Below are 16,761 nucleotides of genomic sequence, written 5' to 3'. Positions count from 1 at the left end.
ATTGTTGATCAGTGAGAACTTTAGTAAACGGGCTTTTCAATTTGTGCATTATATGAGAAGGTCGGTTTTCTGTGGCACATGCTGTTTTGTGTTGAATTAATTAATAAGAAGCTAGTCTAAATATTATCAAAGCTGATTGTCTTTATTTCATGCTATTCTTTTTTTTCAGTTCCAGGGCCTCCTGCAGGAATCAAAGCTGTCCCTTCCTCTGCCAGCAGTGTGGTAGTGTCCTGGCTTCCTCCAACTAAACCCAATGGAATCATCCGCAAATATACCATCTTTTGTTCAAGCCCTGGGTCTGGACAGCCAGTAAGTTTGAAATTTCTATATTCTCCCACTCCAAATCCCCATCAGTACAGGCATCCTGGAACCCTGTCAGGCCTACGGCCCTACTAGGCTGAAGAAGCCCGATCTCATCTGATCTTGGAAACGAAGCAGACTCAGGCCTGGACAGTACCTGAAAGGGAGAGTGCCTGGGAACACTAAGTGCCGTAGGCTTGGGAGCGTGCAAGGTTAGCCTGGCAGTTAGTACAACGCTATTATAGCACAAACAACCCAGGTTCAAACCTGGTGATGTATATAATGAGTTTTTGCATTCTCCCCATGTCTGCATGGGTTTCCTCCAGGTGCTCTGGTTTCCTCCCACCCTCCAAAACATTCTGGGATTGTAGGTTTATTGGGGGTATTTGGGCACCATGGGCTCATGGGCCAGAAGGGCCTGTTACCAAACTGTATGTCTTAATTTTTTTAAATTTAATTTTAATTTAACATAAAGGTAAGTAAAGTGTTGAATCAAAATTCACCCTGCCATGCCCTGTATTGCTGATCTGATTTTCTATTGAAATCCTTCCAGAGAACACAAGAAATTGGAGTTGGAATGGACTACTCAGCTCCTTGAGACTACTTGCCATTTCAAAAAGATCTGATACACTCTTGCCTCATTACCATAACCCAAATGACTCTGATAGTCTGCTTTTCTAAGTGCTTTTTTTCTTTAGTCAGATAAGACTGGCGTATTTTACATCCTCATCTACAGTCCAAGCATAAGGCTCCTTGCTTGACTTCAATGGGTAGTTAAGAACCAACTGCTTTGAAAGGGACTGGAATCATTGTTGGGTTTAGTGTAGGTAAGATTTCTTTCCTAGAGAACAAAATGAATCCGTTGGAATTATACAACAATCTGATGGATTCATGGTCAGTTTGACTCACAACTCTCCAAGTCCAGCCTGTCCAATGTTTTGTAAAGTTTCTATATAACATCCCAACTCATATATTCTATGTCCAAACCTACAAAGGCAAACAATCCATATGCTGTCTTCACCACACTATTGACCTTTGTTGCTACTTCCAGGAAACAATTAATGGAAGCATTGGGATCTCTCTGTTCATCAACATTCCTTAGTGTCCTCCATTTACTGTTAATGTCCTACTCCTATTTGACTTCCCAAATGCATAATCACACACCTTTCAAGATTAAATCCCATTTGTCAATGCTTTGCTCAACTTTCCAACTGCTATGGCCTTAGACCACCTATCTCACTATCCACAACACCACTAATTTTCTTGTCACTGGCAACCTTACTAATCCTACCTACTCCATTCGCATTGAAGTTTTTACAACATAATCCACAAAGAGCAAAGTTCTCATCACTGATCCCTGTAGTACACCACAAGTTATAGACCTGCAAACAGAAAACCATCTTTAACTATCTTTCCACAGCTACCCTCTGCCTCTATACCACAAGAATCGAATCAGCCACCTCACCATGGATCCCATGTCTCAATCTTCTGCATCAGCCGACCATGCGGACCCTCGTCAAATACCTTGTAGTCCACATCTCCTTAATTATCACTCCAAAGAAATATCAATCATCATGGTGAGACAGGATTTCCCCTACATAAAGCCTCAGGCCCTCCCTTTTCAAATGAACATAATTTTTGTTCCTCAGAACTTTTTCCAATAATTTCCAATACACTAACAATTTAAATTTAAATTTAGACACACAGCAAGGCAACAGGCCCTTCCAGCCCATGTCTCCATGCTACCCAAATTTCCCAATTAACCTTTGAAAGGTGGGAGCACTTGGAGGAAACCCACACAGACACGGGGAGAATGAACAAACTCCTTACAGATGGAGCTAGATTTGAGCAGGATTGCTGGCACTGTAATGGTGTTGTGCTAATTGTTATCATGATCCCTCAGATTTCAGATTGCAGATTTATCATCCAAGTACATACATGCCATCACATACAAGCCTGAGATTCCTTTTTCCTGTGGGTGCTGCAGAATTACCATTAATTGGTAGTGCAAAAAAATCAACTGTTCACAGCGTAAACATGTAAACAAATAAAAGAACTCTAAACAGATAAGAATGTAAACAAACTGACTGTGCAATACAGAGAGAACAAAGAAAATCAATAAAGTGCACAAGCAAGAGTCCTTAAATGAGTCTCTGATGGAGTTTGTCATCGAGGAGGGGTAGCAGCTGATCCTAAACCTGTTGGTACAAGTTTTGAGTCACCTGAGCCTCTTTCCTGATGGCAGCAGCGAGAACGGAGCATGTGCTGGGTGGTGTGGGTCTTTGATGATTGATGCTGCCCTGCAGATGTACTCAGTAGTGGAGAGGGTTTTGCCTATGATGTCCTGGTTCTGTCCATTACCTTTTGGAGGATGTTATACTCAGGTACATTGGTGATCCCATACCAGACTGTGATGTAGCCGGTCAGCAGTTTCCACCAAACCTCTGTAGAAATTTGCCAGTTTTTCTGGTGTCATACGAAATCTCCGCAAACTCCTGAGGAAGTAGAGGTACTGACATGCTTTATTCATGATGCCGTTGGTGTGTTGGATCCAGGAAAGATCCTCCAAGATAGTGACTCCCAAGAACTTAAATTTGCTCACCCTCATCACTTTAGTTTCCCCCTCCTGAAGTCAACAACCAGCTTCTTACTTTTGGTGACATTGAGTGCAAAGGTTGATGCACTATTCAGCCAAGTTTTTAATCTCCATCCTGTATGCTGCTACCGTGGTATCGTCAGCAAATTTGTCGATGGTGTTATTGTCATGCAAAGATACACAGTTGTAGATGTAAAGTGAGTAGTGCAGGGGGCTAAGAACACAGCCCTGTGGTGTTCTGGTATTGATGGAGATTGTGGAGGAGAAGTTCTTACCAATCCTCACTGATTGTGGTCTGGAGGTGAGGAAATCATGAACCAATTATGCATTAGTTATCTGGTTTATCCTTGTTTCCCTTCTTGAATAAGGAAATATCATTGACTTTGCCCCCAGTTTTCTGGTATCTCATCTGTTTTACTGAACTTGATACCCTACATATCACACAGAACAGGTATGTAATACTATCAGTAATATGCAATAGCATCAATAATTTCAGATCTCCATTAATTATAATAGCATATGAAACTACTGCATATAAAATATGTTTTTAATAATGTTGTAAATTGCATCCTTTCAAATGTAAATCCTCTGTGATCAAGTGCGGAATTTTTTTCTGCAAAAACCAAATTCCTTTCAAACACCACAAGCATCACTCAAATATCATCTGAATAAAAGCAGCCTAACTCCCACTCTCACATTAAAAAATACCTGGCTTCAATTTCCACTCAAACATCATTGAAAGGAATTTAATTGTGTTCAGAAATTGAGTATAAATGTAAAGCATTTTGAAATCACTCAGGGATGTGCAAAAACATCATAACTGAAAGTTCGGCTGCCTCAGCACCTGCTAATGTTGCTGGAGGTTCCAGTGTGGTTCATCCTGAGCTGAGCAGAGTTAGCCACCCTGAGTGCAGGCTAGAAACCAGAGGCCATGAGCCTGGCCAGCTCACAAGGAGATTGACCACCTCCACTTGTTTTGCGTAGTGTGGCCCTCCATCCCAGGGTGTCCCAATGATCCAATTTTATGAGAGTTTGACATATGCTCACTCTGGGACAGGGAGCCTCCAGAGCTTTCCCTAAAATCACCAGAATTCCACCTCTCCTTCCCAACCCACTAATCCCACTAATTTCCATAAATTCCCAGGAACTCCAGGATAATTCCATTGCAAATGCAATTATTATACGAACAGAGGAATATTCAGAAATGTACAATGTAGGATAGGTTTGGATTCATTTTAAGCACATTATAACGCTACAGTTCTGGATTTTTATTGGCATGTACTGCATTTGAAATGCAAATCCATTCAAGGCATATTGGAGACAGAGGAGGAAATGAGCCATTTCCCTACCATCTCTCCATCCCCACCATTGCATATGCTCTCTGCTACATTCACATTGATGGCACCAGGGTGCCTCCAGGTGACAAAGTATAAATGGATGTTAAAGAGCATCGATTCATATAGGAAGAGGTTTGCAAACTGGATCAAGGGAATGCTGATAAGTGGTAGAGAGTCATCATCTTCCAGCAGATATCCAAACCAAATAACTTATTGATGAAGCATTCTGACTCAAAACATCGGCCATTCCTTTTCTGCCACTGACACTGCTCAATCTGCCAATTGGCGTTTGAATATGTTGGGCTACCTTCTCCTGCTTTTAAAATGTTTTTATTCTAATGTCTACCGTTCAGTAATAGAGGGATCCCTTTGACAGAAAAAGAGTGCTTACACTGTGAGAGCACCTTTCATGAGCCCAACATGCCCCTAAGGACCTTGAAGAAACCTTGAAGTAAAGATTTTATTGCAGTGGAGAAAATGCAGCCAATTCACTCACAGCAACTCCCACTAATAGCAATTGTTGACATGTTTTTGTGAGAAAGGTTAACCAAGGAATCAGGAAGAACTTGCTTGTTTTTCAAATATCAATGTAGAATCTTTTATTGGTGGGCAGACAAGTCTGACATCCTGTACAAAGGACAGTATCCTTGTCAATGAAGCATTCCCTCAGTAGCCTTGCTTTTTTGTACTATAATCTCCAATCTGGGATTTGAATCCACACTCTACTGACTTAAATACACAAGTACATCAAGCCTATAACATTGTGTTCTTGCTTATTTGATCACAAAGTGTCTAAACCACCATTAATATGCTACAGTCACATACCCAACACTCACCACCCACTGTTCCACCAGAACCATATAGCCAAATGGAAAGTGAACAACTTTACTGTTGCATGATTGGATAGTCCTTTACTAGCAATCAACAGTCACGTTTCCCTTTTGATGACTAATAAACAATTGTTTTCAAGGAAAATGAAATAAGAGACCAACTTAATTTAATACCCACAGATTTCTCCCCAGAATTGCTCACAGCAGCTTTCTGGAAATTAATCTTTGATTCCCTGGGGCAATCCTGAAGGATTGACAACCTTATTTTATTTTTCCCAGCAAAAATCATGCCTTATTAGAAAATTACAGGTCTAAATTTGTCACCGGCTGATCTTTGACATTGTGAACTGTCTAAGGGTGCCCTTAATACAATCTTCCTGCAGCTCGCTTCAGTCGCTTCCCATTCAGAAGCTAGATAGTCAGAGAAGGAGACATCATATTTTAACAGTGGAAGCCACAATGTCTTGTTGTGAGAGAATGCTTGCTATTAGTAGACTCAATTGATGGTGAGGGGGTGGGGGGGGTGGGGGGTGATGTGTCAATTTTCTTTTCTGAGGAATGCGGATTTAAACTCCTATTATGACTACAACCCTAAAAATGACAGATTTTCTTTTGTCATAACCTATTCTCAGCAAAATTAGTTGTGCCCAGTGTTATTGTTACAGTCTTCAAGGCAGCTTTGACAACATGCCAGCAAAATAACTGTATCGGATCCCCATGGTTTTAACTAGCCGCTTTGATGAACAGATTACAACTCCATGGCAACGCACAGCTTAGATAGTGAAATGAATTTGAAGCAGAGGTTTTTATAAGTAGCAATTTGCAGACCTCCCGTCTCCTTATTGCTGATGTTTAGGGCCAGGGTTCCAGCTTTCTAAAGAATGCAACATCATATTTTAGTGTCTTCTCTAATCTCCTCACAGGAAAATAACTTGTAAATCAGAATCTGAAATCAATCGAAAGGCAGGTGTGCCAATGGAGACTGTCCAAGTTACACTTTCCTCCCTGCCTAATAAAAGGAGAATTGAAATGGTAAATTTTGTTTAAAGCTGATGTATCTTGGTAAAGTGTAACCCAGTGAAGTAAGAAATGAGAGGCAATGTCACCTTTTAATCAAAGTATCAAGGAGAACTTGTCTGTTTTTGAAAATATCACTGTGGGATCTTTTATAGGTGGGTAGGCAATCTTGTCTAAAAACGGTATCCCTGCAACTGAAACTCTCCCTTGGTGCTCTGCCTGTAGCACCAGCTTTGCTTTTTTTGTGCTCTCATCTCCAATGTGAGATTTGAATCCACACTATTCTGACTTAAAAACACAAGTACATCAAGCCACATACCTGTAAGATTGTATTCTTGTCTCTTTGATCACAAAAGGTCTAAACCATTATGCTAAATTACCTGTCATTGTCACATGTCCAACACTCACCACCTTTGTTCTGTTGACACATTCGTCCTTGCAACATACCAGTACCGTACAGCCATTTGGAAGGGGAACTATCCATGATTGGATAGTTCCCCACTAGCAATTAGCAGACTTAGTTTCTTTCTTGGGCTGCAAGGATTATGAAAGAATGTTTCATTTTCTGGGAATTCCTGATGGATAACATGAGTGCACCTGTTCGTGCTCATGTGCTCACTGGGCAGTGAGGAACAAAAAGAAACTTGTTTACACAATTGCTTCATCCTTTGTCTGTTAATTGTCTTCTGAGGTGATTAACAAGCACTAAATTCTCATGATCTCATGGGAGAGGAGGAAAATGAAATAAACCCGACAATTTTCCAGTGGTGATATTTAGAATTACACTCTCTGGCAAGATATTCAAATGTGAAGCATTCATGTTGAATATCCCACATTTCTTTTCTATCACATTCATTATTATTCCTCAGTTTATTTGGGAAGGGTTGCCAGCGTGGCTTTCAATATTCTCCCTCTAGTATTGGACTCCTCATGGAGTTCAATAGTAGAGCTCCAGTTTGTTGAAATTCCAGTGGAATTATTATTAAAGCAGGCCACTCTTAGATCTTGTGGCAAGTTAGACTTCATTGGTTTAAGTGGAGATGGTAGGGTTATTGGGCAAGAAAATGTTACATTTGTTTAATTATTTGTCTTTGGTTTTTATGTTTTTAAGTTTCTTCAGCTGATCCTATTTTTTCAACAATAATCAAGACACAAGGAACAGCAGATGCTGGAAATCTGAAAAATAATGAAAGATGCTGGAAATTCTCAGCGCCTCATCTTTATCACATTTGATTAGCTTTTAAGATCTTTCTGAATCTCTTTCAGAAACGTGTTTAAAACTGGCAGCTTTGACAGTTGGCTGTGCGGGGTTGGGCCTTTGCCAGCTGACAGGTGTATTTCAGGGGCGGGGTTCTTCAGTGGGTGTTGAAGACCCTTCGGCCACTCAGTTCATGCCACTAGGGTGGGGGATGCTTCGAGCAAGGAAGATAGACCCTCTAATCTAAATGAAATAAGTTTGGGAAGAAGGTGACCAAAAGCAGATATTGTAAACATCTGCCTGGGGCCAGTAAGATTTGGCCCATTATCTCACATGCAATATTGACTAAATTTTTTAAAGAATCGTTTAAATACACTCCTCATCAAGAGAATTTTATTTGTAAAGCTTTTACTTATTACAGTAAAAAATCCCTGTTATCCAGAATTCAAACAACTACCAGCCACCCTCAAGAAACAGGCAACAAAAAAAAATTGTGGAAACTAAAAAAATTAAAAATACAGAAATTTAAATTTGGCACGCCTTGTCACAACCAGAAAATTCACTTAACTGGCATCTACGAATCCCCATAGGTGGCGGATACCAGGGGTTTTACTTCATCTCTCTTTAATAGATTGTTTATTAGCAATGGTGATTCCCTTTCAATAAGGAAATGAAAAGACACATTGCATAGTGCTCCTTGACAAGTGCCAGGACAGCAGTCTCAGGAGAGGTGGCTGCGAAACCCTATGAATACCAAACCAGTGAGTCATCCCCACTTAGGTGACTCATCTAGCAGCACACATCTTCCACCTTCTGTAAACCTTGAATGTCTGCTGTCCCACACACACATTTCACCCACTCTGGTCACTGATCTACGTTAACTCCATCTCCAACAGCAATTCAGTCTTAAAATTCTTGTCCCCATGATCCCTCCAAAGCCTCCCAATCTCCATAACCTTCTCATGCTCTGCAACCTTCTAAGAAATCTCCACTGCTGAATTCCAGCCTCTTGCCTAACACTACCATATTTTCAGCAGTATTTTCTGTTGACTGGGCCCAAAGCTCTAAAATTCCTTCTATTATATTTTACTAAATAAGATAAATTAGGGCAACACGGTTATCTTGGCATTTGGTGCAACACTGTTACAGCACTATTGACCCATGTTCAAATCCATCGTTGTTTATATGGAGTTGTACATTCTCTCATGTCTGCATTGGATTCCTCCACGTGCTCCAGTTTCCTCCCACCCTTTAAAACGTACGGGGGCTGTAGGTTAATTGGGCAGCATGGGCTCGTGGCCTATTATAATTTAGGCTGTAGATTTCAATTTATAAACTGAAAAATACATTTAAATTTAAATGTAAAAACAATAAGAAATTTTTTAAAAGTAGTTGCTTGACCTTGCTCTACAATTCACTGGGTTTTTTTAATATAATTTTTTTAAATTTTTCACACTGTGAACCATATCAACCAAAATACATACAAGCATTTCCCTCTTAAATATACACATTGGCATTTTCTCCCCTTTTTTTCCCCCTACCTTCCCTCCCCCCTTCCCACCCCCCTCCAAAACCAATAAACATTCAACATATACAATACAATAAAACCATTAAACAATGTCATCACATAATGAAAAATAAACAAGAAAAATTTGTCATCTACTTTTACACACATGTTTGATTCATTGATAATCTAAAAAAGGACGATCTCCAGCTCTCTGGAGTAGGAATTCCAAAGATTCACAACCCACTGTGAAAAGAAATTTCTCCTCAAAGAATTATATGTTTTTCAGAGGCAATGCTTCCTGAGTTTGTATTCCCCTGAATGAGAAAGCATTCTTCTTATGTCTGGCCTGTCTCCTTAAGATATAGATTTTAATAATTTTATCTAAACTCCTGAGGAAGTAGGCCTTAAATCATCATATGATTCATAAATGGTGACTTTCTGTGTCCGCTGTTGTCTCTTCACCCAAGCCTTCTTCCCTCCTGCCTCTTGATTTGCTTTAACCAGTCCCTGTGGGTGCAAGTTTCATGTTCCCACCATTCTTCATGTAAAAGAAGCTTCATCTAAATTCCGCTTTGAATTTTTTGATGATCTGTGAAAATATGCTTTTCTTAATAAATGGAAATATTTTCTCTGCATTCACTCTAGCAGATCATTCTGTAATTTGAAAGACCTTTCTTTGGTTATTCCAAATTTTTCTTTGCTCAAGGAAAGAAGACTTACTCAGTACTTTTATATAGATCCTTGGATTTCTAGTCCTAAATTCTTTCTGTGCATTCATAACATAACATAATAACATCAGAAATAGGATCAGGAGTTGGCCATCTGACCCATTAAGTCTGCTCTGCCATTCAATAAAATCATGGGTGATCTGGACTCAGCTCCACTTACCTGGATTTTCCCGATACCCTTAACTCCCCTACTTTACAACAATCTATCTATTTCTGACCTAAGTGCATTTAATAAGCCAGTCCCTAATGCTTCCTTGGGCAGAGAATTCCACAGTTTAATTTCTCTTTGGGAACATTTCCATCCTAAATCTACTCACCTGAATCTTGAGAATATATTCTAGTTCTCTTCAGAGCCTCCGCATTCTATTAATAATGAGACAATGTAAAACATATAGAATTGAATTGCTTATTTATTGGTGTTTATTTATTGTCACATGGACAAGGAAACAGTGAGGAACTTTATTATGCTTGCTATCCAGACAAGGCAACCCAAACTTAAGTACAACAGATAGTGCAAAATATAAAACAAAAGTGGAGAGTATTGTGGGACAGTTAAACTGGTGCAAGTGGTGTAATGAAGTTGGCTTGTGAGTTCAAGAGATTATCTTTTACAACATGAAATCCTATTGCAGACTCATGGCTGTGTTTTTTTTACTTAGATGTTTGGTACTGTTTTAGCATATCTTCAAAAAAAAAATACACAAAACTGGAGAAACTCGGCAGGCCAAAGAGCATATTGTACATAACAACATTTCAGGCCTGAGGCCTTCATCAAGACATGAGCAAAGTGCCCAGGTGCCTGAATAAAATGATGGGACAGGAGAGGCAGAGGGAGGAGCAGAGGTTCATGGACAGGAAGTATTAGGTGGATGAGAGAGGGGTCACAACAGCAAACAGGTGGAGGACGATAGCTCTCTGAATTGAGAGAGAAGGAGGAGAAGAGCTGGAGGGATGGGAATGAGAGGAAGAATGGGGAAGTGGTCTAGCAAAATCTGGAGAAGACTATCTTAAATGGCATCCATTTGGAGAGTAGCCAGACAGAATATTAGATGTTCTCCAGTTTACAGGTGGCCTTGGTTTGACAGTGCCCAAGGCCATGGACAGACATGTCAGTGCAGGATTGAAGTGGTTGGCCACTGGGAGTTCCATGTCATTGATGCAGACAGAGCGAGGGTGCTTAGCGAAGTGATCTCCCAGTCTGTGTCCAGTCTCTCCGAAGTAGAGAAGGCCACAATGGCAGCACCGGATGCAGTAGCTGACTCCCGGAGATTCACAAGTGATATGTTGCTTCTCTTGGAAGGATTGTTTGGGGCCCTATTTGGTGATGAGGGAGAAGGTGTGGGCATATGCGACACTTCCTGCATTCCCAGGGGAAGGTGTCAAGAGGGTGATTGGTAAGAAGGGATGAATGGAGGGAGCGGTCCCTAGAGAAGCCGGAGAGGGGAAAATGTGCCTGGTGGTGGGATCATGTTGTAGGTGACATCAATTGCAGAGGATAATGTGTTGGATACGGAAGTTGGTGGTGTGGTCGGTAAGGACAAGGGGAATCCTGTTTTTGCGGAATCTGGGGAGGGGGGGTGGGCCAAGGCAGATGTGTGGGAAATGGAGGAGATTAGGGTAAGGGTAGAGAGGAAGCCATGTTTTTTTTAAGTGTATCTTTCCTACTTTGCTACTCTACCACTCTAGAAATAGTGCAAAGTGTTTGCTTTCCTTTTTTTATACCCTTACCTTTAACACAACTTTTAGCAAGTGATGTGTTGGTACCCTTTCTTCAATCCCACATACCTTCCAAATAATAACTGTCCTCTTCTTCCCACTGTGCCGGATATCATCGTCCAACCAGCAAAGGTATCTGACCACAGCTGAGAGCCCAGTCCATGACTCAAAATATAACTGCACCGTTGAACACTTGAAGCCAAGGACAGTAAGGGAAGCAGTTGGGTTAAGTGGGCACCGGCCTCAACCTCCTGCCAAGCACAGCAGGTGTAGCTGCTTCAGATTAATCCAAATCTGCTTCTCCCACACAGGCTCCCAGTGAGTATGAGGCTTCGCCAGAGACTCTATATTACCAGATCCCAAACCTAAACACCAAGCAGCAGTATCTGTTGTGGGTGGCAGCCGTTACATCGGCCGGTCGAGGTAACGTCAGCCATAAGGTCACCGGGGAGCCTGCGGCAAAAGGTACGTCGGCAATTTTCAGCTGCCCCTTTAACACAATAATCATTGCTTCACCATTCATTATAATGGCACCAATATGTTTTGGGATCATTTGCGAGGTGATCTGTGGTGAGTAGTGCTGGAGGGAGGCAGGTTTGTCCAACGGCAATGGCCCTGAAACATTAATCTTTCTCCCATCGCATATGCTGCTGGATCTACCAGGTATCCCCAGCTTTCCTCTGGAAGGCTCCCTTCCTTTTTCCAATCTGTTTATTGAGTGATATCGAACATATATACAAGAGGAAAGTTATGTTACATTCATGTATTTACAAGTGCGTAAGAAAAAGAACAAATTAGTATTTGACAAATAGATATTAACCATAATTTTTTTCTCTCTTGTAAAGCCAAAAGAAAAAAGAGAGAGGAACAAAAATGTTTTATTACAAAATCCCCAATAACCAATCCAAAATAAATAAATAAATAAAAGAAAAAATGGACTGGCCAGTCCATTCTGAGAGTAAAGCGGGAAAACAAAGGGCTTCCTGGTTAAAACCAAATTTACCATGAGGAACTAGGAGAGAGTCCAGTGTAAAATTATGATTTTTAAATTATATGGAAATATTGAATAAACGGTTGCCAAATTCCTTCGAATTTAAAAGATGTATTAAATGTCCGGCTCCTGATTTTCTCCAAACTTAAACATGATGTGACAGCAGAGAGCCATTGAAGTCGAGTCGGGATCCTTCCATTAAGTAATATGGCTTTTCTAGCCAACCATGATGAAAAGGCAAATATTTGCTGTGCGGAAACAAGCATATGCCTAGTCTCTGCTAGTATGATTCCAAAAATAGCTGTTAAATAGATTTGGTCGTAATTCTAATCCTCGAATTTTGTTAGGATTTCGAAGACGCCTTTCTAGAAATTACCTAGTTTTGAACATGACCAGAACGTATGAGTTAAAATGGCTACCTCAACTTTACACCTATCACAAATAGGGTTTACATTGGGAAAAATACAGGCCAACTTATCTTTAGTCATATATGCCCGATGTCCCACGTTGAAATGAATCAAGGAATGTTGGCCACAAATTGATGAAGTATTTACTAGTCAAAAAATATGATCCCATTGATCATCCAGAAGCAATTCTTGGAATTCCAATTCCCAAGCACCTTTAATTTTATCCTTGGATATCGGTTGCAAGTAACCAATTATATATTGTAGCTATTAACCCTTTTTGAAGTGGATAAACCTGCTTAATGTCTTTCAGTCAGTTAGCAGACAAATATGATTTGAACAAGGCACAATTTTTTAGATATTTACAAGTTAAAGACTTTCTATCCTTCTGCTCACCCATCTAATATTTCCGGTTTCCAGCCTCTGCAGTATTTTTTCTTTGGGTTCAGCGATGTTATTTCTTTGTTTTGGAAACAGAGAAGGTTCTTTGGTCACTCAAAACACAAGAGCTTTGGCTACCAAAATCAGAATACTGCAGATGGTGGAAATTGAAAATAAACTATTGTCCACGGCCACTCACTGGCTTCTCCCACACAGCCAATGTTTTTGAACATTTTAATATGAGATTTCACATCCAAAGTACAGAGTACCTATGGATAGATGTTAAAATTCTCAAAGATACACTACACTTAAAATCACCAATGCCTGAAGAGGGCGCACAAAATCAGTGAACCGGTGCGGACTCGAAAGGCCAACATGGCCTGTTTCCGCTCCGTAAATGGTTATATGGTTAAAACTGGAAGTATTCATCTGAAAACAAAGGACAGATTCTTTCGGATGGAAACAGGATGGTGGGTAGAGATCTGAAAAATAAACTGTTGTTTTCACAGCAGAGTCTGCCCAAACTGCTGAGAGTTTACAGTGCTCTCTGCTTTATTGCACTGATGGTCACCAGTTATAGTCAGCTTTTCACGTTCAATTGATTGAATGTACTGGTGTGAGGACTAAATATCTGCCAGACACAGAATGTCAAAGGTGCATCCTTCCCGAGATGCTGGGAGACAGGACATCCAGATGTTCAAATGCAAGATTTAAACATTGCCATATCCTTTCCTTCTTGCCACAAGACACCAACTTGTCAGGCAGCCGGCAGGTTTATCAAGCATGTTTAACGTGTGTCATTTAAATGTTAGTGCTAGGACATCAAGAGTGACTTGCAACTCACTTAGTACAGGGTGGGGAGTTAATCACCCAGCTACTGACCAGCTCTCTCCCAATGACCAATTCCCTCAGGTGAATCAATGTGAAAGTGGCACCTCATCCTACCCAATGCCTGAGTGATCTTCTAACCCTAAATGCTGGAATCACTCAGCAGATCATCCATGGGACTCAGTAGCAGAGGTCAAATTTCATGTCTGAGACATAGAACGCGACAGTGCAATGCATCAAACCATGATGTTGTGCCAACCTATATAAACCTACTCAAAAAATGAAACCTTCCCCCTGCCTCAGAACCTTCCGTTTTACTTTTGTCCATGTGTCGATCTAAAATCCTTTTAATGTCCCTATTGGATTGAGACCCTTCAACAAAATGGGGGGAGTAGGAAAACAAGTTAGTTGGAGAGAAGATGGGGAGCAATAGGAAGAACAGAAGCAATATGTCTGATGAGGTTAGACCAAATAGGTTAAAGTAGCAACTAAAAGCAGATTATACTACTTTATATGTTGTTCATAGCTGGCCAACAGGCTAGACTGTACTCATGGAGAGACAAAAAAAACCCAAGAACAAAGCAGAAATTGAGTTCTATAAAGGGTTAAAAGTGGGCCAATACTGTTTTTAACAAAGCAGTAAATTTCATCCGAAGTGTGTGCGCCACAAACGTTTACCCGTTGTTTAATGCGTGGAATTTTGTTTTCTACCCTCTTTTTGAAGTTATGCTGATTAAGCTGAATGCTGTTTCCTGCCTGCATCTCCTTTTTCTCAGAGTGATCTGTTCTTTACATTTATTCAATATCTCATTCCATTTTTAATCAATAGCCTTTCTTCAATCTTATGTAAATGCCCATTGTCAGTTTGTACGCTGAGTTGGTGTTATTAACCTAACAGGTCAAATTCTTCTATTGGTAAATGATAACAAGGTAAGTAATGCCCTTAATTTCCCCCTTCTGCCTCTCAGGCGTATTGCTTCATTAGGGCGAGTTGATGCAGTAGCTTGTTAGTTGGCATCTCGACAGCAAAAAGGATTTGATTCCCTTTTGAAGTCTGCCTTCAGTCTACATCTCCCTGGAGTGCAGAGGCATAATAAACAGATTCACTAGACAATAACAGCCTGCAAATAGATTTGTCCATTTAAGCGATGGTGTGAGTCTAACACACCCTCCATACATCACTGTAGTTGCTGTTAATTGACAAGAGTCTCTTGTTTTTATCAGGAGATCAAAAAGGGACAATGCCTGAGAACAGAATGATTGACGGAACAATCTTGCTTGCTAAAATTGCAACTCAGCCAATGGCCCATCCGGTAAAGGCTTCACCTGGCATGGTGCTACACCAAAGGCCGACGTGGCCCGTTTCCGCTCTGTAAATGGTTATATGAATTTGCTCAACCATCCTGCTAATGACGATCATTCTGCTCTCAACCCTTGCTCAGGCCCTAGTGAGCGGGTCTCAGCTTGGACAACTGTTGAGTGATAACCCCATCCCTAGAATGCAAGGCAATTCAAAGTTCAGATTTATTGTCAGAGTACATACGTGACATCATTATGCAACCCTGAGATTTATTTCCTGCAGGTCAGACAGAAATTTTAACTACTGTACTCAAGAAGAAAGAAATGTGTACAGAAGAAAGAAATGTAAACAAACTGATTGGGCAAATACAGAAAATAAATATTCAATAATAAACAATGAGGTCAGTAAGAGTCCTCAAATAAGTCACTGAATGGGTCAGTTGATCAGGAGTCAGATGGTTGAATGGGTAGCAGCTATTCCTGAACCTGGCGGTATGAGTCTTGTGGTACCTATACCTGACAACTGGTGGGATGACTGCTCCCATGAGCCCAATTACAAGATTGCTGGTTGTAGACATTGACTGAGGGGGGAATGGGACCATGATGGGAGAACATGAAGAGCCTCCTGGTTCTTATTATCATATTGCAGAGTACAAGATGTTTGAGGATTGTTGGTATCAGCAATACAAAAAATACTTCATTCGCTACTTGGCTATTACAAATTAATTATTCAAAAGAATTTGAAGTCTAAGTTGGCCACAACCACAGAAATCTATGTCTGTTTCTTTAAATTATCCATTAAGGTTAGTTGGGGAGGAGTGATATAATTGTAACTGTTATTACAGCTCATGGATGGAACTTGGATTTATGATTCATGAACACTGTGGTTTCCGGAACCTGTCATTGTCAGAGAGGTCTTTTTCCTAGATTGCCCTACACACCACACAACATACTATTCTTCAATGATCTGCATTGTATGCTGCATTTCATATGCGCACGACAATGGTGATCTGTGAATGGTGTTATATGCAATACTCCAAATGCATTGATGGAGTAGCCAACATTTATTGTCCATCCTTAATTACTGTTGAGAGGATGACGCTGATTCTCCTTATTGAGCCACTGCCATCTTTCTGTGAGTGAAGATACTCCCACAGACCAGTTGGGTAAGGAGTTCCAGAATTTGGATCCAATGACGACAAAAAGCCAATTGAAGAGGATGTGTGACTTGGAGGGGATTCTGCAATGGATAGAGATTGTATGATATATTGTGCATTTCAAATTCTGAAATATAAATCCTTCCACAGTTGATATATACTGTACAAGGCATGGCATTGCATTCTATGTCCTGCAATAAATATTGTTGTAAACATTGGAGATTTCAATATCTAAAGCTTCCATGATTTGAATTATAGCCCCAGCGAGGATTATTGCATTTGGAGGAACAGTGACAACCCCTTGGATGAAAGATGTGTTTCTACCCTGCCGAGCTGTAGGAGACCCAGGGCCCACCATAAAGTGGACGAAAGACAGGTAAAAGCAAACTGATTAGATGGCAATGGTCTTACGCCCGTTAACCTCTGAATTGCCAACTCTGGAGGGTTAGAGGTCTGTCCATCAGTGGTATAA

At 40.6% G+C, this 16,761-nt stretch overlaps 1 protein-coding gene and 1 pseudogene across 1 annotated transcript in view; both read left to right on the top strand.

Moving 5' to 3' along the window:
- The first annotated feature begins 78 nt into the window (after positions 1 to 78).
- The window catches only part of LOC138742114 (cell adhesion molecule DSCAML1-like), a 94,360-nt gene continuing 77,677 nt past the window's right edge, over positions 79 to 16,761 (top strand). The window contains exons 1-4 of the mRNA XM_069896299.1: positions 79 to 88; positions 170 to 309; positions 11,541 to 11,694; positions 16,548 to 16,665. Coding sequence (XP_069752400.1) covers positions 79 to 88; positions 170 to 309; positions 11,541 to 11,694; positions 16,548 to 16,665 — 422 coding nt within the window. The remainder of the gene's footprint in view (positions 89 to 169; positions 310 to 11,540; positions 11,695 to 16,547; positions 16,666 to 16,761) is intronic.
- LOC138742214 (5S ribosomal RNA) lies at positions 380 to 498 on the top strand (annotated as a pseudogene).

Source organism: Narcine bancroftii, chromosome 8 (genome assembly GCF_036971445.1).
Source record: "Narcine bancroftii isolate sNarBan1 chromosome 8, sNarBan1.hap1, whole genome shotgun sequence".
Taxonomy (NCBI): domain Eukaryota; kingdom Metazoa; phylum Chordata; class Chondrichthyes; order Torpediniformes; family Narcinidae; genus Narcine; species Narcine bancroftii.
This window is presented reverse-complemented; position numbering and strand designations above follow the sequence as displayed.